This window comes from Gobius niger (assembly GCF_951799975.1).
Source record: "Gobius niger genome assembly, chromosome: 24".
NCBI classification, from domain to species: Eukaryota; Metazoa; Chordata; class Actinopteri; order Gobiiformes; family Gobiidae; genus Gobius; species Gobius niger.
Window position 1 is genome coordinate 15,837,962 of NC_136875.1, and position 21,550 is coordinate 15,859,511.

Below are 21,550 nucleotides of genomic sequence, written 5' to 3' on the forward strand. Positions count from 1 at the left end.
AGTTTTGACAGTTTTGAAAAGGTTTAGCCAATTTTGGAAAAAGTAAAAAAAAAAAAAGTTTGGGAAAAGGTTTAGAATTTTCTTTTTTGTTATTTTGGAAACATCTTGAGAAAAGTTTGAGAAAATTTGTAAAAAATTTGAAAACAATTTGAAATATTTTGAAGATGTTGGAAAAAAGTTTTGAAAATGTTTATTCTTCACCTGCAGTGTCTCTTTAAACATGACCTTAAAGTGACTATACGGAGTTTAAAATGTTAAAATTAAGTATTTTCCTCCCGTACATGTTCCTCCATGTCCTCATGTGTAGAATGAGCTCAGACCTGTTCGCCACAACTGCCTCTAAATCCTGCTCCGTCGCTCAGAAACGTGTTAAAGTTCGGTCAGATAACAGAAGCTGCAGTTACACATAAGACCTGAGGTGGCAGTAGTGAGTATAAAATAGAAAACTTGCATCTAGCCCCTTTAACCTCTTAACTCCCGCCTGCCATCAGATTTTTTTTCCATCATTTTTTTGTTGGGTATTCAACTCATTTTTGCAACTTTTTTGTCAATTTTTTATCACATTTTTGTCACATTTTTATCTTTTTTTGTCATTTTTGTCACATTTTTGTCTTCAATTTTTTAATCAATTTTTTGTCAATTTTTTGTCATTTTATGTCAAGTTTTTGTAATCTTTTTGTCACATTTTTTCATTTTTTTCATCAATTTTTTAATCTAATTTTTGTCAAATTTTTGTAATTTTTTTGTCACATTTTGATCTTTTTTTGTCATTTTTTGTCACGTTTTTTAATTTTTGTCATCAATTTTTTAATCAAATTTTTGTCATTATCACATTTTTATCATTTTTTTGGTCACATTTTAAAAAAAAAATCATCAATTCTTTCATCAAATTTTGTCCATTTTTTTCGTCCATTTTTTAATCACATTTTTGTCAAATTTTTTGTCCATTTTTTGTCAAATTTTTGTATTTTTTTTGTCCATTTTTTATAATTTTTTTGTCACATTTTTTTTTTTTTAATTGTCATTTTTTCGTCCATTTATTGTGACATTTTTGCCACTTTTTCATCCATTTTTCGTCACTTTTTTGCCACATTTCCATCATTGTTTTCGTCTCAGTTTTGTCGCTATTTTCTCACCTTTTTCCCTGAAGCTTTTGGATTGGGGTAAAGCCAAACTGGAGAAAATGTGCTCGGTTCAGGCGGGAGTTAAGGGGTTAGTAAGAGTCTGTTGCGTCAGAGTTAAACTAAAACAAAGGTAGCATGTGAACACGTGTAGATGCTGCACACGTGTAGACGCTGAACACGTGTAAAGCTGAACACGTGTAGATGCTGAACACGCCTCTGATTCCTCTTTTCTCTCCATCGCTTCCAGGGCCTGGCGGAGTTCACGAGTCGAACTCAAGCCCGAGAGTTCGTGGCTAAAATGCAGGACTACAGCTTCGGCGGCTGTTGTTTAACCACCTTCATCTCCAACAAGTACAACCGTCTGCCCTGGGGGTAAGAAGAACATCTGCTCTGGTCTCCTCTTGTTCTAGTTCTTCAGTCTGTGTGAATGAGAGCAGGAGGAACATCTGCTCTGGTCTCCTCTTGTTCTAGTTCTTCAGGGTCTGTGTGAATGAGAGCAGGAGGAACATCTGCTCTGGTCTCCTCTTGTTCTAGTTCTTCAGGGTCTGTGTGAATGAGAGCAGGAGGAACATCTGCTCTGGTCTCCTCTTGTTCTAGTTCTTCAGGGTCTGTGTGAATGAGAGCAGGAGGAACATCTGCTCTGGTCTCCTCTTGTTCTAGTTCTTCAGGTTCAGCATGAATGAGAGCAGGAGGAACATCTGCTCTGGTCTCCTCTTGTTCTAGTTCAAATTTTTGTCATTTTTTGTCACGTTTTATAATTTTTGTCATAAATTTTTTAATCACATTTTTGTAATTTTTTGTCATTTTTGTCAATTTTTTGTAATTTTTGTGTCACATTTTTATCTTTTTTTTGTCCTTTTTTGTGACGTTTTTTAATTTTTGTCATACATTTTTTAATCACATTTTTGTCAATTTTTTGTAATTTTTTTTCACATTTTTATCATTTTTTTTTGTCAAATCTTTAAATTTTTTTCATCAATTTTTGTATCAAATTTTTGTCGCATTTTTTGTCACTTTTGTCAAATTTTTATCATTTTTTGGTCACATTTTTAAAAAAATGTAATCAATTTTTGTATCAAATTTTTGTCATTTTTGTCATTTTTTGTCCATTTTTTGTCATTTTTGTCAATTTTTTGTCAATTTCTTGTAATTTTTTGTCACATTTCTCTTTTTTTTGTCATTTTTGTCACATTTTTGTAATTTTTTTGTAATTTTTTTTGTCACATGTTTATCTTTTTTTTGTCATTTTTGTCCCATTTTTAAAGGAGGGGCGTGGAGTACGACGAGCACGGCCGGATCATGAGGCACTTCCGGATCGGGAAGTCTCCGGAGCGAGAGAAGACCCTGGCGATGCCGACGGCGTCTCCGCCTCGTTTCTTCAGACGCAGGTCCAAGGACAGGGACTCGCCAAGAGCCAAGAAGCACCGAGACCGCTCTAGGTCCAGGGGGAGGTCCGGCGCCAAGTCCAGGCCCAGGTCCAGGCCCAGGTCCAGGCCCAGGTCCCGAGAGAGGTCCAGGGATCGATCGAGGGGGAAGTCCAGAGCGAGGTCGAGGTCCAGAGGGAAGTCCAGAGCGAGATCCAGAGACAGATCCAGAGGAAGATCCAGAGCGAGATCCAGAGACAGATCCAGAGCGAGATCCAGAGACAGATCCAGAGCGAGATCCAGAGGGAGGTCCCGATCGAGGGCGAGGTCCCGAGGGAGGTCCAGGGACAGATCCAGAGACCGGAGGGAGAAGTCCCGCAGCCCCACGTCCTCCGTCGACAAACCTCCACCGAGCGGCGACGGCGAGGCGGCGAAGGAGGCGGAGTCGGCGCAAGACAAAGGCGTCGGCATCCGGATCGAGAACGTGGTCTCGCTGAAGAACGTGGAGCCGGACCGGGAGCAGACCGACGGAGGAGCTTCAGGAACCGGGAGCGCAGGAGAAGGGAAGGAGAAGGAGCAGGAGTCCCAGGAGGAAGGCTGGACCGTGGCCAATCTGAGCACGGAGGAGGAGGCGGAGAAGGTGGACGGAGGAGAGAAGAAGGTCAGAGAGGAGGAGGAGGAGAAGGTGGACGGAGGAGAGAAGAAGGTCAGGGAGGAGGAGGAGAGGAGGAAAGACCAGGCTGGAGACGGACAGAAGGTGAGGAGGTTAAAGATGGATCAGAGACTTTAGGAGACGCTTCATCACAACAGGAGAAACTGACTCGTGGTCCTGAACCTCGTGGTCCTGAACCTCGTGGTCCTGAACCTCGTGGTCCTGAACCTCGTGGTCCTGAACCTCGTGGTCCTGAACCTCGTGGTCCTGAGCCTCGTGGTCCTGAACCTCGTGGTCCTGAGCCTCGTGGTCCTGAGCCTCGTGGTCCTGAACCTCGTGGTCCTGAGCCTCGTGGTCCTGAGCCTCGTGGTCCTGAACCTCGTGGTCCTGAGCCTCGTGGTCCTGAGCCTCGTGGTCCTGAGCCTCGTGGTCCTCATGGGTTTGTGTTTGGTTTTAAAGTGTGGCTCTTCTGTTTTCAGGACTCCACACAGACAGCAGGAGGCGCCACTGAGGCCAGAGCTCCCACCAAACCCGTCGGTCAGTGACACAGTCTGGGCTCTGCTGCAGAGGTCGACCCATGTATCGAGCCCATATTTGGGCCGATATTTGAGCCGATATTTGAGCCGATATTTGAGCCGATATTTGAGCCCATATTTGGGCCGATATTTGAGCCGATATTTGGGCCGATATTTGGGCCGATCTTCTAGAATCGCTCGACCTCTGGTTTAAACAGTGAAGTTTAATGTGGTTAAAAAGAGGAAAAGTTCATTTGTGACGTTTTGTTTCAGGGACTGAGTTTATTCGTTTCTACTGCGCTTTGTGCCACGTCATGTACTCGGAGCAACCGGAGGCCCGGGCTCACTGCAGTACTATACAGCACTACTGCAAGTACAAGGTACTACTACTACTACTACTACTACTACTACTACTGCAGATACTACAGGGCTCACTGCAGTACTATACAGCACTACCACAAGTACAAGGTACTACTACTACTACTACTACTGCTGCAGATACTACAGGGCTCACTGCAGTACTATACAGCACTACCACAAGTACAAGGTACTACTACTACTACTACTACTGCTGCAGATACTACAGGGCTCACTGCAGTACTATACAGCACTACCACAAGTACAAGGTACTACTACTACTACTACTACTGCTGCAGATACTACAGGGCTCACTGCAGTACTATACAGCACTACCACAAGTACAAGGTACTACTACTACTGCTGCAGATACTACAGGGCTCACTGCAGTACTATACAGCACTACCACAAGTACAAGGTACTACTACTACTGCTACTACTACTGCTGATACTACAGGGCTCACTGCAGTACTATACAGCACTACCACAAGTACAAGGTACTACTACTACTACTACTACAGATACTACAGGGCTCACTGCAGTACTATACAGCACTACCACAAGTACAAGGTACTACTACTACTACTACTACAGATACTACAGGGCTCACTGCAGTACTATACAGCACTACCACAAGTACAAGGTACTACTACTACTGCTACTACTACTGCTGATACTACAGGGCTCACTGCAGTACTATACAGCACTACCACAAGTACAAGGTACTACTACTACTACTACTGCTGCTACTGCAGATACTACAGGGCTCACTGCAGTACTATACAGCACTACCACAAGTACAAGGTACTACTACTACTACTACTACAGATACTACAGGGCTCACTGCAGTACTATACAGCACTACCACAAGTACAAGGTACTACTACTACTACTACTACAGATACTACAGGGCTCACTGCAGTACTATACAGCACTACCACAAGTACAAGGTACTACTACTACTACTACTACAGATACTACAGGGCTCACTGCAGTACTATACAGCACTACTGCAAGTACAAGGCACTCAGTGTTTGGTAGTAAATAATACATGTATTTAAAGGAACAGGCCAGTGTTTTTACACACTGAGATATGTTCTTAGCTGTGACGAGTTCTTTAGGACCTGTCTGATCTTCCCCCGTGCCTTCAGTTCAAAATTAAACTATGTGGATTTTCTAAGCGGATAAAAGGGGGGACTATATTGTAAGGCGTAGTAATACCAGGAGTAGTTTGGCATCCGCACAGTAAAGTGAAGATTACTGCGTTGATGCCAAACTACTCCTGGTATTATTACGCCTTACAATATAGTCCCCCCTTTTATCCGCTTAGAAAATCCACATTGTTTAATTGTGTGTAATTATACTTTGTAGTGGAACACTTCACGTAACCATATTTAAATAGGGAAAACGTGGAAGAGCTTGGTAGCTTCTATCTTGACCTGTTTTGGAGCTATAGAGGAGAGAGGGAGAGGCTAAATGCTAACGCCGTCTGCGCTGTGTTTACGGGACTGAAGATCAGACAGGTCCTAAAGAACTCGTCACAGCTCAGGTAAGAACATATCTCAGTGTGGAAAAACACTGGCCTGTTCCTTTAACTGTTTTCTGCTGAAGTTACTTTTTCATTTGAAGGTGTTTAGAACACAGTGGTCCCTCGTGGGTCACTCTGCAGAGGAACCTCCTGGTCCTAGTCCTGGTTCAGTTTAAGTTTGACTCAGTTTGATGAACAGACCCTTAAAGCTGTTTCTCGTCTCACAGGAAATGACGGGGAAGGACCCCTGGAGCTGCTCAGACTGAAGACTACGTTTCCCACAATTCCACTGGAGCCTCAGAATCAGCACGTTTTACTTTGACCTTTTTTAGTCCATGTTCTGTTTAAGTCGTGTTTAGTTTTTACTGAAAACTGTCTGAAAAAGCTTCGTCTGTCGCTGATTCAAACTGAAATAAAAGCTTTAGAAACTGTCTCTTCTGGATGAGAATTATTTACAAGATTAAAAAGTCTTAAACTGGATAAAGACTCGTAATAAATGTACATTTCTGGGGGGAAAAATGCCTTTGTTAAACCGTCTTTCCTGAAGATTTTAGTCCAAATAGTGATGGGCAGTTCTCAGCATTTATCTGTGAAACAAATATAATGAGATGAATAATGTTGTGAGATGTTGGTTCCTTCAGAGGCTTCAGAGGCTTCAGAGGCTTCAGAGGGTCTGGACACTTGACTGGGATTTCTGCTGGAATTCTCTGGCAGCTTTTGTGTTTGTTTGGAGATCCCGCTGTAGTGCAGCGTCTGGGTTATGGCCTGTGACTTGTCATGTTTAAACTGATTCTAAACATGTGCTGAGCGTGTCCTGGAGCAGAACCTTTGCTCTGGTGATGTCGTGTTCTCCCTGTGCAGGGAAATAAAGGACCACTTGGTTCAGACTTTAACTCTCTCCATTGTTTATTTGTAAAACTGTTGAGACTTAGAAAACCCACCACATCTGAACAAATGCAGTGTCTTTGTGCAGCCTGTGAGGAAACTCCTGCTGTGATCCTGGGCTGTACAAAACCAAACACTAATGCAGCCTCTGTTCTTCAGCAACAGTTCAGGAAAATGTGCTCAGGAAACAGAAACAGTGGAATCACGTGTCGGATCTTTCCCATTTCTGTCCAAATCACAGACCTGCTGATTCACACTGGATCAGTTTGATCAGCTCAGAGTTCAGCTACATATAGGAGGTCATTCACAGAGGGATTTTGACTTTATAAATCACTGACATGGGATTAACATCACAGACCTTCTCCGTGATTATGACTAATCACATGTGGTCCTGAGGTCAAACTCATCCCGTGTGAATCGAGCTTTAGGCTTCAGCTTTTTATTTCTAATGTACAAAAACAACAGTGTGGTTCAAATATGTCACACAGAGAGTTTTATTCAAGAGAAACTCTTTGGAGCCAGACTTTAAGCACAAAGTGAGTCTTTACAGGACTCGAACTACAAGAAGCTTCAGCCTCCGCCTGGAGAGTGAGTTAGAACAGTCGTTCCCCCCGGGGGCTCCTGGGACGGCAGGAGGTTTTAAAGGGTTAAAAATCATCACAGAGAACAGGTGATTAAAACTATCTCATTTCAGAAATGTGTTTCAAAAGCAAATCATCAGCTCATAATATCAGATCAATGTAATAATATCATTAAGTAGGACAGAAAAAAGCTCCAGGATCAGACGCCTGGAGAGTCTGTGACCCGCGAGGCCTGAAGGACTTCACTTTCTTCTCTCGTCCTCGTCGTTCTTTCTTTGGAGGAGACTTTTTGTCTCAGACCTGTTCTTGATGGAGCTCAGACCTGTTCTTGATGGAGCTCAGACCTGTTCTTGATGGAGCTCAGACCTGTTCTTGATGGAGCTCAGACCTGTTCTCGATGGAGCTCAGACCTGTTCTTGATGGAGCTCAGACCTGTTCTTGATGGAGCTCAGACCTGTTCTCGATGGAGCTCAGACCTGTTCTTGATGGAGCTCAGACCTGTTCTTGATGGAGCTCAGACCTGTTCCTGATGGAGCTCAGACCTGTTCTTGATGGAGCTCAGACCTGTTCTTGATGGAGCTCAGACCTGTTCTTGATGGAGCTCAGACCTGTTCCTCTGAGCCGTGATGCTGATCCTTCTGTTTATTCTCCGGGGCTCAGTCTGAGGCGTCTGATCTGGAGCTAAACATGTTGAGGACACATTAGTCCAGCTGTGGAGAAGCAGAGATCAGATTAGCTTCAAATTCCAAATAATTAATTACAACTTATTTTCACAAGAAATATTTTATTAACTGACACTGGAATATATGAAAGGATAAAGTCTCCAGGTCTGTTTATAATAAATCATAACCTGGTTATAATTTAAAAGAGTCTTTGCTGATGTGGGACCTTTAAATGAAGAATGGATTTGAACAAAGAAAACTCTTTAAACCAAACTCCAACAGTGTCAGTGTTTTTATTCAAAGAGACAAAAACAGACAGAAAAAGCGGCTCCAGGTTCAGAACAGTTTCATAAAGTCAGGACTCACCTCAGTTTCTCCAGGCGACAGTGAGGGCTCTGTTTAAGGACGAGGAGCTCCTTCAGGTCTGACTCACTCAGACCGTTATTACACAGCTCCAGTAGACTGAGATGTGAGGGGTTGGACTTCAGAGCTGAGGCCAGAGAGGAACAGCTGATCTCTGACAAACCACAGCGCCTCAATCTGAATAAAGAATAAATGAAGTGATTAAAGTCCAGAGTTAATGCAGATAAAACAAACACAAAGAGAGGTGTCTTGATTAATAAACGACATGAATTAAACTGAATAGTTAATGATAAAAAATCAATAGAATTTGTATTTGTATTAAAACCTGAGCTCAGACACAGAGTCAGTGAACTGACCTGAGAGTCTGCAGGCGACAGTCTTTATGTTGCAGAAAACCACACAGATGAGACACTCCTGAGTCGGACAGGTCTTTGTTATAATCCAGTCTCAGCTCAGTGAGATGTGAGGGGTTGGACTTCAGAGCTGAGGCCAGAGAGGAACAGCTGATCTCTGACAAACCACAGTAACTCAATCTGAATAAGAATAAATTAAATGATTAAAGATATAACAAATGCAAAGACATATTGATGAATAAACAACATGAATTGAAACTGAAGAGTTAATGAAATCACAATTTTAACATTTTTATGTTCACATTATATTATAAATGAATAAATATGCCAGTGTGTTCAGTTATGAGCATGACACGTATATTCTTCCTACACTACCTGGAGGTATTGGTCACCTATAGGCCAAGGAGTGTGTTTTTCTATCTTCAGGCCTCACAGTGATTGATACGGGGCCTCACAGACACACAGTCTGTCTCAACTAAACTCACCGAGAATAACAACTTTTACTTAGAATGTGGACTCCAGCCGATCATCTTTAAGGATCCGCCCTGTACGTACCTCATTTACATACTAGGATAAAAACCCATGTCTATCGTTATTCAAATGTTCTGTTCTCTTCACCCAGTTAATATTCTCTACTCTGCGTTACTGGTCTCGAGTCTTCCTTCTCACCAATGATTTAAGTTGGCGCTGCAAGCAGGGTCAGCACTCTAACAGGTAAGCAATGTTTGCTTGTTTGTTTGCTGACCAGATTATAAAAATGTGTTTGGTGTTGTTTAGGAATTATAATTTGGATATTGGCAAATGGGGACAATCTCTACCAAAAAGGCCTATGGGCTCATATAAAAGAATGTCTGTATGATGATGAAAGTGCTTCCAGACAAGGTCTGAGGTAATCGCCGAGTCGGGCACAGAAGTCGCGTGAGAGACTCAGGGTCTCTTCCAGAGAACGTGCAGATGTTTGTTATTGAGGCGCACATTCGATCTGAAATCCTTTGTGAAGCAAGATCATTGGAGCTGTTCACTTTTAACTGTTGGGCACAGAGAAGTCAGAGGACTTCCATGAGATTGGCGCGGACCTGGGGTCCATGTTTTCTAGGGTTTGAGATACAAGACGGGGTCTGATTATAATCTGTGTGAATGTGGTGCGATTTTAACACTCTGTGATTGCCGTTTCTAAACCAAACTTTTAAGTGGGTGACAATTTGAAATGAATTTCCTGAGTATCCAAGAGACCAAGTGGATGAGAATATTCACTGTTTAATTCGGAAACATTGGATTAGATGCAGCAAAAGTAAATTGACATCCTGGGGAGATAACATAGTAAAATAGATAATACTGAAATGTACATTAATGGAAAAAAGAGACTGATTGTCAGAAAAAAAAAACAAGGAAATTAGCTTTATTAAAACCTAATGTAAACATGAAAGTAGTGCCAACTAAACCTAACAAACTCAAAGGACCTAATTGGTCGAATAATGCTTTGTCGATGTGCAAACAAATGAAGTCTTTAAGTGTATTTAATAGACAAGACAAAAGTAACAAATCAAATGTGGGACATGTAATTGATCGTGTGTTTCCAAGTTTGAAACAACGGAACAACCTCTAAGAGGAAACAAACTAAACAAGGGTTTCCTTCTGGCCAGCACAAAGTCCTGGCAGAGAGAGAAAGAATATATAGCTATAGAAGCTATATCCATCGTGGGGATTGGCTCTGACGGCTTATACAGAGCTACGACAAGGACGAGATATATGATACGGGAATGAATAATTTCCATATATTTACTTTATTCTATTTTTTTATTTGGGTGCAATAGTTCAAGGTAATGAACATACATAGATGTAAACACGCTGTGTCAAATTATAGCCTTGAGAAAATTACACATGTTTAAGGGGCAAGACCTAAGGTTACTTTGAAAATTAAGTAAAAGTTCAGGTGCCCAGCATTTATTTGACCTGTACTCATACAACTGAGTCCAGGACAAACCAGTAAACCTCTTCAGAGAAATAGATAAGCTAGAAAAAAGTGTCTGAACTATGAGTTCAAACAGAAACATATGTATAACCTAGAGTTAGAAAAAAAAAAGAACTGCAATAGCAGGAATAACAAATAATCAGTTTGAACTGCATGGCTAAGTAATACAGAATAAGAACTTAAGTATAACTGCTCAGAGAAAATAGACCTCTTTTGATATTACCGAACATAACAATCATGTGTGTGTAGGATACTGACCACTAGGTGGTGCCCTTTTGCTTCATAATTGAGGAAAATTTCTAAACTTAGGAATATGGTCTCACGTAATGATTTGGAGCTGATCATCCATGCATTTGTGTCTTCACGTTTAGATTATTGTAACGGTTTGTTTTCATGTCTTGACAAGAAGGAGCTTCTCGACTGCAATTAGTGCAAAACTCTGCAGCGAGAATTCTGACCCGCACAAACAGGAGGACCCACATATCTCCTATTTTAAAAGAGCTTCATTGGCTGCCAGTGTCTTTTAGGATCAAGTTTAAAGTTCTGGTTCTAGCCTTCAGAGCCGTGCATGGTCAGGCTCCTTCTTATATCAGTGCTCTGGTCCAGCCTTACAGCCTGTGAGGCTCTGAGGTCTGTGGATCAGAATCTGATAAAGGTTCCACGTACGAGTTTTCGTACCAGAGGCGACCGATCCTTCCAGGCTTTTCTCTCACGCTCTGGAATGATCTTCCGCCCTCTTTGCGCTGTATTGACTCTGTTGATTCGTTCAAATGCAAACTTAAGACACATTTATTTGTTCAAGCTTTTAATTAACTACTTTTGGGCTGCTATGTTTTCTGTGTTGCTGTGACCCCTTTTTTATATTGTATGTAATTTCTTCTTTTACTGTGTTGTGAAGCACTTTGTGGCCTTTGCCTGTGAAAGGTGCTATATAAATAAAGATTACTTACTTACTTATTACTTACTATAATCATTTAGGGACCGCTGCTTGGTATTTTTGGCCTTTAGTCCAGGATCGGCCACCGTAGCGGCGCTGCTAAGAGGCTGCGCAGTACGCAATCAGTCCTCTTGCTCTGTTCTTACTCCGTAAGGTACACACCGTCTATTGCTCTCAATGCAATCCATAAATATCTATACTTGTATTAGCCATCTACAGGTTGTTTTTACGAAATGTTTTGTCTAAGACATCCCGATTAGTTATTATTTTGATTTTGACCATTTTGATAGGTTACTTTTATTTTGTTTGAAACTACACTAGTTGTTACGAGTTCTGCCAGTTGTGTAGCTGGGCTGCGTTAGTTATGGCCGTCTACTGTTTGCACTATAATTAGAGAATGTTATTTAATATGCAACCTATCTGGTGAGAATTGTATTCGATAACTAATAGTGCGCTCTTGCTCTGTTCTTACTCCGTAAGGTTCCATGAGCCAAGCAACTGCTAAACACCTGAAGAACCACTGTGTCTGTCTTGCTCCCTCTTGCACCACACCTGGCCACTTCTACCTCACTCAATCACAACGCAGAGTCTTGAGGCCGGGTGAACGGAGCTAACTGGGGCCCTACATAGACTGAGTCGACGAGGGTTACATGTGCCTCAATATAGGATCATAAAAATTTGATAAAACGTAGTGAATCAAAATTACACGTCAGGAAGGAGTGCGTGATTAAACGAGTTGTGATTAACTCATGGATAAATCTGAATCATGATAAGAACTAGTTTCTCTCCCCATGGAAACTGTAATTAGCTGTTTATTTTGTAACAACTAAGGAGACTGCCTTGGCAGTGGACAAGCTTAATTTGTTAAAGTTATAACATTAATTACATAGACAATACATTTACTTTTGTTACCAAGTCTCTTCAACAGACTGAGAATGTAAAACCTCTGAGGCATAAACAGCCCGTTCAACCAACCCAGAGAAGGAAGGAGGATCTCCACAGACATCGCTGCAGGTCTTACAGGAGGAAGTACCTGATGGATGGGTAAACAATTGATATTCAATTCCATTCATATGTCACCGACTCTTGGTAAAGAACAACTTAATCTTTTTATATTGTTTAATGTTCCAGGTAAATTTGTTGCCATTTGATTTGCCATGTCCTTGTGTCCATGTCTTATGCGTAACATTGAAAGTTACACCCTGTAGCTAGTATTTGAGCACAAAGACCAAATATAGCCACCAATACATTTAAATCAAGTGTCATTAAAGAAATAGGCCACCGTTTTTACATACTGAGATATGTTCTTACCTAACCTTAGTCGAGTTAATATATCCCCGTCTGGTCTTTGTCCGTGCGCTCACACATACGCAGCCTCTCCCAAATGTCATATAGCTCCAAAAAGCTCACGATAGAAGCTACCAAGCTCTTCCACGTGTTCCCTATTTAAATAAAGTTACGTGAAGTGTTTTCATACGAAGTATATTTACACAGAAATGTAACATGTGGATTTTATAAGCAGATAAAAAGGGGAACTATATTGTGAGGCGTAATGATACGATATGTTATAAATGAATAAATATGCCAGTGTGTTCAGTTATGAGTATGACACGTATATTCTTCCTACACTACCTGGAGGTATTGGTCACCTATAGGCCAAGGAGTGTGTTTTTCTATCTTCAGGCCTCACAGTGATTGATACGGGGCCTCACAGACACACAGTCTGTCTCAACTAAACTCACCGAGAATAACAACTTTTACTTAGAATGTGGACTCCAGCCGATCATCTTTAAGGATCCGCCCTGTACGTACCTCATTTACATACTAGGATTAAAACCCATGTCTATCGTTGTTCAAATGTTCTGTTCTCTTCAACCAGTAAATATTCTCTACTCTGCGTTACTGGCCTTGAATCTTCCTTCACACCAATGATTTCAGTTAACAATAAAAAAACAATAGAATTTTCGACAAAACCGTTTAAAGTTTAATTCTTTCCTAAAACTTTATAAAATATAGTTTGAGCAATATACAAATCTTAATGTATAAAAAGCACAAATAAATAAATCAATTTCATTTATTTTATGTCTCTTTAAAAAAATGTGTCTTCAAAAAGTCTGTAGGAAAAGACCTCGAGACTTTCATTCTTCAGGAAATGTATTTACTTTATCGTGAACAAAACAAAAACAAATCATTAAAACTGTTTGTTCATAGTTTGTGTTAAAACCTGAGCCCTGACACAGAGACAGTGAACTGACCTGAGAGTCTGCAGGCGACAGTCTTTGAGTTGCAGAAAACCACACAGATGAGACACTCCTGAGTCAGACAGGGCTTTGTTTTCATCCAGGCTCAGCTCAGTGAGATGTGAGGGGTTTGACTTCAGAGCTGAGGCCAGAGAGGAACAGCTGATCTCTGACAAACCACAGTCACTCAATCTGAATAAAGAATAAATGAAGTGATTAAAGTCAAAAGTTAATGAAGATAAGACAAACACAAAGACAAATTCATTAATAAACAACATGAATTCAAACTGAACAGTTCATCAAATCACTACTTCCTACACTACGTGGGAGGTATTGGTAACCTATAGGAACAGTGTGTTTTTTCTACTCTCCACACTACTGGTCTCGAGTCTTCCTTCTCACCAATGATTTCAGTTGGCGCTGCAAGCAGGGTCAGCACTCTAACAGGTAAGCAATGTTTGCTTGTTTGTTTGCTGACCAGAGTATAAAGATGTGTTTGGTGTTGTTTAGGAATTATAATTTGGATATTGGCAAATGGGGACAATCTCCACCAAAAAGGCCTATGGGCCCATATAAAAGAATGTCTGTATGATGATGAAAGTGCTTCCAGACAAGGTCTGAGGTAATCGCCGAGTCGGGCACAGAAGTCGCGTGAGAGACTCAGGGTCTCTTCCAGAGAACGTGCAGATGTTTGTTATTGAGGCGCACATTAGATCTGAAATCCTTTGTGAAGCAAGATCATTGGAGCTGTTCACTTTTAACTGTTGGGCACAGAGAAGTCAGAGGACTTCCATGAGATTGGTGCGGACCTGGGGTCCATGTTTTGTAGGGTTTGAGATACAAGACGGGGTCTGATTATAATCTGTGTGAATGTGGTGCGATTTTAACACTATGTGATTGCCGTTTCTAAACCAAACTTTTAAGTGGGTGACAATTTGATATGAATTTCCTGAGTATCCAAGAGACCAAGTGGATGAGAATATTCACTGTTTAATTCGGAAACATTGGATTAGATGCAGCAAAAGTAAATTGACATCCTGGGGAGATAACATAGTAAAATAGATAATACTGAAATGTACATTAATGGAAAAAAGAGACTGATTGTCAGAAAAAAAAAACAAGGAAATTAGCTTTATTAAAACCTAATGTAAACATGAAAGTAGTGCCAACTAAACCTAACAAACTCAAAGCATTATTCGACCAATTAGGTCCTTTGTCGATGTGCAAACAAATGAAGTCTTTAAGTGTTTTTAATAGACAAGACAAAAGTAACAAATCAAATGTGGGACATGTAATTGATCGTGTGTTTCCAAGTTTGAAACAACGGAACAACCTCTAAGAGGAAACAAACTAAACAAGGGTTTCCTTCTGGCCAGCACAAAGTCCTGGCAGAGAGAGAAAGAATATGTAAGGGATAATGTATAGAACGCTGGTCATTATCGGGATAATAATTATCGGGAAACAAGTCTTGTTTCGCCCTGAAGGTGCTTATTTTCCCGATAATGACCAGCGTTCTATACATTATCCCGCTTATTATACGGCCATTTGTCAACTGAACACACAACATAAACTTTGTACACTTCTATGAAGGTCGAAAGGTTTAATGACTTCCGCGACAAATAGTTCCCAAAAGTTTGCGCGTTGCTAGGCAACGTTTGGCTAGGCTAGAAGCAGCAATAGTGTCCGCTCCTACGTACGTGCGGAGTGATATGAAAGCACGAACTCCTTTCCCATTGGCAGCGGTCATTATTTTTTTCAGAGGTCCTTTATCAGAAAATAATGACCGGTAGAACGTTGGGAAATCCCATTCAAATCAACGGAGCTTCTACTTACGTTTGAAGAGCCGTATAATACATAGCTATAGAAGCTATATCCATCGTGGGGATTGGCTCTGACGGCTTATACAGAGCTACGACATGGACGAGATATAGGATACGGGAATGAATAATTTCCATATATTTACTTTATTCTATTTGTTTATTTGGGTGCAATAGTTCAAGGTAATGAACATACATAGATGTAAACACGCTGTGTCAAATGATAGCCTTGAGAAAATTACACATGTTTAAGGGGCAAGACCTAAGGTTACTTTGAAAATTAAGTAAAAGTTCAGGTGCCCAGCATTTATTTGACCTGTACTCATACAACTGAGTCCAGGACAAACCAGTAAACCTCTTCAGAGAAATAGATAAGCTAGAAAAAAGTGTCTGAACTATGAGTTCAAACAGAAACATATGTATAACCTAGAGTTAGGTTAGACAAGGGGGAAAAAAGAAGAAGAACTGCAATAGCAGGAATAACAATCAGTTTGAACTGTTTGGCTCAGTAATACAGAATAAGAACTTAAGTATAACTGCTTGATATTACCGAACATAACAATCATGTGTGTGCATTGCAAGTCAATAGAACGAACCTCTCCGGAATTCCATTATATGACGCTGAACAAAGCAAAGATATTTTAGTGGGCCCTCTCTAAAATGAGAAGGAGGACAGGGCATTAAATCAGTAAAAGAAATAATACGAGAGATATAATTACAGATTTTAAATACATTTCTTGAAAATGAAGGAGAAGAATTCCCCACTGTTAAATCATATTGACAGCGCTGCCACCACAATCAAAATTCATATAAGTGTAAATGTATTATTGATGTTATTGGTGCATCACTCCTGAAGTCTCAGTGTTGTGCAGAATCTGATATCCTTTTGATCGCTTCAATAACAAAGAAGGACCGCCAGAGGAAGGACACCTCACAGACTATCATATACCTCGTTTGCCAATGGGGGGGCATGAGACGACACTGGCAAAGAAGGCACTGCCTGTCAGTGGTTAGAGTTTGGAACTCTCGACAAGAAAGACTCGTGCAATCATGAACTTTGAACAACAAGAAAGAACTTTTCTCCATGTGGGACTGGTCATGATGGATTACAGCTGTGCTTTGCTCCATGTTCGACACAAGTTTATCCTAAAGGAGAAATCAAGCCAGAGACTGTATCTCAGACTGATGGGACAAAGACCGTGTTTACGACATGATCTGAAAATCCCAGCCTCGAGTCCACTCAACTACACGCTGAAGTTTGATTCCTACATGTCAGACAATGAATCGTGAATCTGTTCTGTATTTCCAGAGACGACAGAAGAGTGTGGCCAGTAACGTTCAATATTAGTTTAACAGACTGACGAAGCAGAGAAGGCAGAGTTCCTTGGTAACAGTGTTTGTAGCAGCTGCCATTATGTACGGGAACAAGAAAAATACTTCATTCTCCAATCAAAAGCGCAGACTATATGAAAATTCAGAAAGAAAAGAAGCAGTTAGGAAATTAGAACAATTCATAATTCAAGTATTCCCAAGCACTCTCCGTCAATTCTTTTGACACATATACAATTCATATTATCTGTCTCAGACGGCAGACTTGAAGTCTACACATGATTGGTTATAACAAGAGTTCATATAATTGACCCTGAAACCAGGGTGAAGCAATTTGGGTGATACGTGTTGTGTGAAAAATTAAGTTTACTTCAAGAATAATACAATCAAATAATAGGATAAGATGTCGGCCTCAATATGGGATCATAAAAATTTGATAAAACGTAGTGAATCAAAATTACACGTCAGGAAGGAGTGCGTGATTAAACGAGTTGTGATTAACTCATGGATAAATCTGAATCATGATAAGAACTAGTTTCTCTCCCCATGGAAACTGTAATTAGCTGTTTATTTTGTAACAACTAAGGAGACTGCCTTGGCAGTGGACAAGCTTAATTTGTTAAAGTTATAACATTAATTACATGTACAATACATTTACTTCTTCAACAGACTGAGAATGTAAAACCTCTGAGGCATAAAGAGACCGTTTAACCAACCCAGAGAAGGAAGGAGGATCTCCACAGACATCGCTGCAGGTCTTACAGGAGGAAGTACCTGATGGATGGGTAAACAATTGATTTTCAATTCCATTCATTTGTCACCGACTCTTGGTAAAGAACAACTTAATCTTTTTATATTGTTTAATGTTCCAGGTAAATTTGTTAAGCCATGTCCTTGTGTCCATGTCTTATGCGTAACATTGAAAGTTACACCCTGTAGCTACTATTTGAGCACAAAGACCAAATATAGCCCCCATACATTTAAATCAAGTGTCATAAATAGATGAACTCGAATCCTAATCGCTGGGAAAACAATATTTGAATTCCATGCACTGATGCATGTACCATTTTTTTAAAGTAAATTGGCTATAAAATGCCAAATATACCTTGTGCAGCCTACAGGGCTTTTACAACATACACATTTTCATGAGGACAACTCCACTATATTACAATACACATCCGTTAGAGAAACACCAGGCACCACTCGAAACAATGTGGTAATTCCCAATAGATCCTAAGCTTAGTGACATATTTTATAATAACTTAACTTCTGACCGTAACACCTCTCTTTGGATGTTATTGCCAGGTGAACTTTGGTACCCCCTGGAGAGAGGGGGTGAGAAGTGAAGGAGGACGAGTATGGAGTCAGAGGGAGACACCACCACGAGAGCACGATAAACTAAGGGAAGGACAAGACGACACCAGGAGGAGCCAGGAATTCAACTTTTACTTAGTATTTGGACTCCAGCCGATAATCTTTAAGGATACGCCCTGTACGTACCTCATTTACATACTAGGAGAAAAAACCTGTCTATAGTTGTTCAAATGTTCTGTACTTTTCAGCAAGCAAATATTCTCGAATCTTTCTTCACATCAATGATTTCAGTTAATACTAAAAAAACAATAGAATTTTCGATAAACCGTTTAGAGTCTAATTCTTTCCTAAAACTTTATAAAATATAGTTTAAACAATATACAAATCTTAATGTATAAAAAGCACAAATAAATAAATCCATGTCATTCATTTTGTTATGTCTCTTTGAAAAAAGAGTTTCATTCTTCTGGAAATGTATTCATTTTTATGGTGAACAAAATAAAAATAAATCATTAAAACTGTTTTGTTCATAGTTTGTGTTAAAACCTGAGCCCTGACACAGAGACAGTGAACTGACCTGAGAGTCTGCAGGCGACAGTCTTTGTGTTGCAGAAAACCACACAGATGAGACACTCCTGAGTCAGACAGACTGTTATGCTCCAGGTCCAGCTCAGTGAGATGTGAGGGGTTGGACTTCAGAGCTGAGGCCAGAGAGGAACAGCTGATCTCTGACAAACAACAGCCCCTCAATCTGAATAAAGAATAAACGAGGTTAGTAAAGTCCAGAGTAAAGTCAGAAAACGTACAGAAACAAACAAAGGGATAGACATCTCCATTAATAAACAAAATGTATAAAACTAAATAGTTGATAATAAAAAAAAAATATTTTTCCACAAACCGTTTAAAGTCTAATTCTTTCCTAAAACTTTATAAAATATACTTTGAACAATATACAAATCTTAATGTATAAAAATCATAAACTGATAAATAGATTTCATCTGTTTTGCTATGTCTCTTTTTAAATCATTTACAGAGTTCAAAACGTCTCTAGGATCAGACTTCTACACTTTCAACACAAACAAATCACTAAAACTGTTTTGTTCGTAGTTTGTATTAAAACCTGAGCCTTGACACAGAGACAGTGAACTGACCTGAGAGTCTGCAGGCGACAGTCTGTTCTTTGAAGAAAACTACACAGATGAGACACTCCTGAGTCAGACAGGGCTTTGTTAAGATCCAGGTCCAGCTCAGTGAGATGTGAGGGATTGGACTTCAGAGCTGAGGCCAGAGAGGAACAGCTGATCTCTGACAAACCACAGCCACTCAATCTGAATAAAGAATAAATGAAGTGATAAAAGTCCAGCGTTAATACAGATAAAACCTGAACATGAATTCAAACTGAAGAGTTAATAATAAAGAATGAAAGAATTTTACACAAACCGATTAAAGTTTAATTCCTCCCTAAAACGTTCTAAAATAAGGGCTGTTTCCCAAAGCCTTGGTGTTGAAGGCTGTGCCTCCAAACTCACTTCCTTCCAAACCAAGGTCCAGCCTTGGTCCAAAAAGAGCTGCTACTGGAACTCACTTCAAAGGCAAAGGAAGTGACATCACAAAATAAAAAAGGAAGTTCTGTTTTGTCAAGGGCAGAGGGTCTGCTGAGGTAGATTCTAAGTCATTATATTTTTACAAACTGAAGATAAATAAATACAAAGCTCTCACAGATGATGAAACCTATCGGAAAATACAAAAAAAAGCTCGAAAGTGGGACTGAAAACTTGTGCTTGAAATCAATTAAATTCAGTTCCCACTAAACAGATCAAGTCCTTTGCTGCTCCGTGAAGCAGTGACATTTACTTAAATATTTAAATGAAACATTCATAAAAATTATAATAAAAATAATCAAATTGTTTTTTTTCTATTATTTACTAAAAAAACTAAAACCTAAAATTAATAATTTTACCAAATCTAAAAAAGTTTTTTTTTTTGTTTGTAAAACGACACAAATAAAATGAACATGGGCAGAACCACAAAACTAGTAAAAAGTTGAAAAAGTTTAACTGCCTTAAAAAGTCACACAAGCCGTGCTGACTTTATTCACTTCTTTTACTTTTTCCTTTCTTGACAGCCGTGGTGCATTATGGGTGTTTTTGGCTTGAGCAAAGGCAGCAAAGGCGACACTGATGTATCCTTGGTAAATTAGCCACATGCTAACCAAAGGGAGGACACGCCTCCAGACGACTTGAACAATAGGTGTGTTTAAGATGAAGTGGCCTCGCCTCGATTCCAGACGAGACCAGGCGGTGGCGCAGAGGGCGGAGAAAGGCGCCTCTAATCAAGTCAGACACATCTCAGCCCCGAGAACAGAGAGGAGCCTCAGGTCACGCAGCGTCTCGCGTTGGTTAGAAAGAGTTTGGGAATAAAACTATTGTTAAAGTTTGTGACACATTTGTGCTTCTCCCACACACCAGACAGACCCATCACTACAGCTACAATAACAGACTCTCCTCTTACAGTTTAGGATTAGAATAATAAACTTATGCTTATTTAAATGTAGGCCATATGTTGAACACACGGCACTTTCTGTCAAATATGAAGCATTTCTGCAGATTTAAGTCGATCTCTTTAAGTAGGAGCGTCAGGGCAACACGTTTCTGATCTAAACACAACTCAGATCCATCATCTGTCAGTCCTCTGTCAGCAAACGTGTTTACAGCACTTCATTTCCCACAATCCCTTTGGCCTTTGTAGTTCAGGCAGCCGAGCGAGGCGGAGAAAAGCAACTTCGCTCGCCGACCCAGGGCGCTCCAGCCGCCTCGGTCTCACGAGAATACGGCACCGTCGCACAGGTGGCGTCAGAGCGAGGGGCGGCCATCTTGGACACGAATCTGACCGGCCTGCAGCGCCTGCAGCGCCCGCATAACCTCGCTCATCTTAAACACACCTATTGAAACATCACTTTGGCGGCGAGTGATGATGTGGATGCCTGACCACGCCCACTTCAGACCAAGGCCACGCCCACTTCAGACCAAGACAAGAAGAGGTACCGAGGCTTTAGGAAACAGCCATAGTGTGAATAATGTACAAATCAAAATGCATTAAACAAATAAATAGATAAATACATTACATGTATTTTGTTATGTCTCTTTTTAAAACATTTACAGGATAAGACTTATAGACTTTAGTTCTTCTGGAAATTAATTTATTCCCTACATGAACAAAACACAAACAAATCACTTAAACTGTTTTATTCATAGTTTGTGTTAAAACCTGAGCCCTGACACAGAGACAGTGAACTGACCTGAGAGTCTGCAGGCGACAGTCTTTGATTTGCAGAAAACCACACAGATGAGACACTCCTGAGTCAGACAGACTGTTATAACCCAGGTCCAGCTCAGTGAGATGTGAGGGGTTGGACTTCAGAGCTGAGGCCAGAGAGGAACAGCTGATCTCTGACAAACCACAGCCACTCAATCTGAATAAAGAATAAATGAAGTGAAGATTAAGTCCAGAGTAAAGTCAGAGGAGTTTCTGTAGCTACAGCTGAACATCTGAGACTC

General features: G+C 40.4%; 2 protein-coding genes across 2 annotated transcripts in view; one reads left to right on the forward strand and one right to left on the reverse strand.

Annotated features, from left to right (window-relative positions):
* The window catches only part of LOC306982469 (uncharacterized protein), a gene marked incomplete at its 3' end in the record, with an annotated part of 41,308 nt that extends 38,030 nt beyond the window's left edge, over positions 1 to 3,278 (forward strand). Inside the window, exons 3-4 of the mRNA XM_079582405.1 lie at positions 1,372 to 1,496; positions 2,390 to 3,278. Of these exons, the coding sequence (XP_079438531.1) occupies positions 1,372 to 1,496; positions 2,390 to 3,278 (1,014 nt within the window). The remainder of the gene's footprint in view (positions 1 to 1,371; positions 1,497 to 2,389) is intronic.
* LOC306982382 (NACHT, LRR and PYD domains-containing protein 12-like) overlaps positions 1 to 21,550 on the reverse strand; it is a 194,298-nt gene that overhangs the window by 36,467 nt on the left and 136,281 nt on the right. The window contains exons 12-15 of the mRNA XM_079582295.1: positions 21,292 to 21,465; positions 19,145 to 19,321; positions 18,571 to 18,744; positions 8,388 to 8,564 (exon numbers count right to left, since the gene is read on the reverse strand). Coding sequence (XP_079438421.1) covers positions 8,388 to 8,564; positions 18,571 to 18,744; positions 19,145 to 19,321; positions 21,292 to 21,465 — 702 coding nt within the window. The remainder of the gene's footprint in view (positions 1 to 8,387; positions 8,565 to 18,570; positions 18,745 to 19,144; positions 19,322 to 21,291; positions 21,466 to 21,550) is intronic.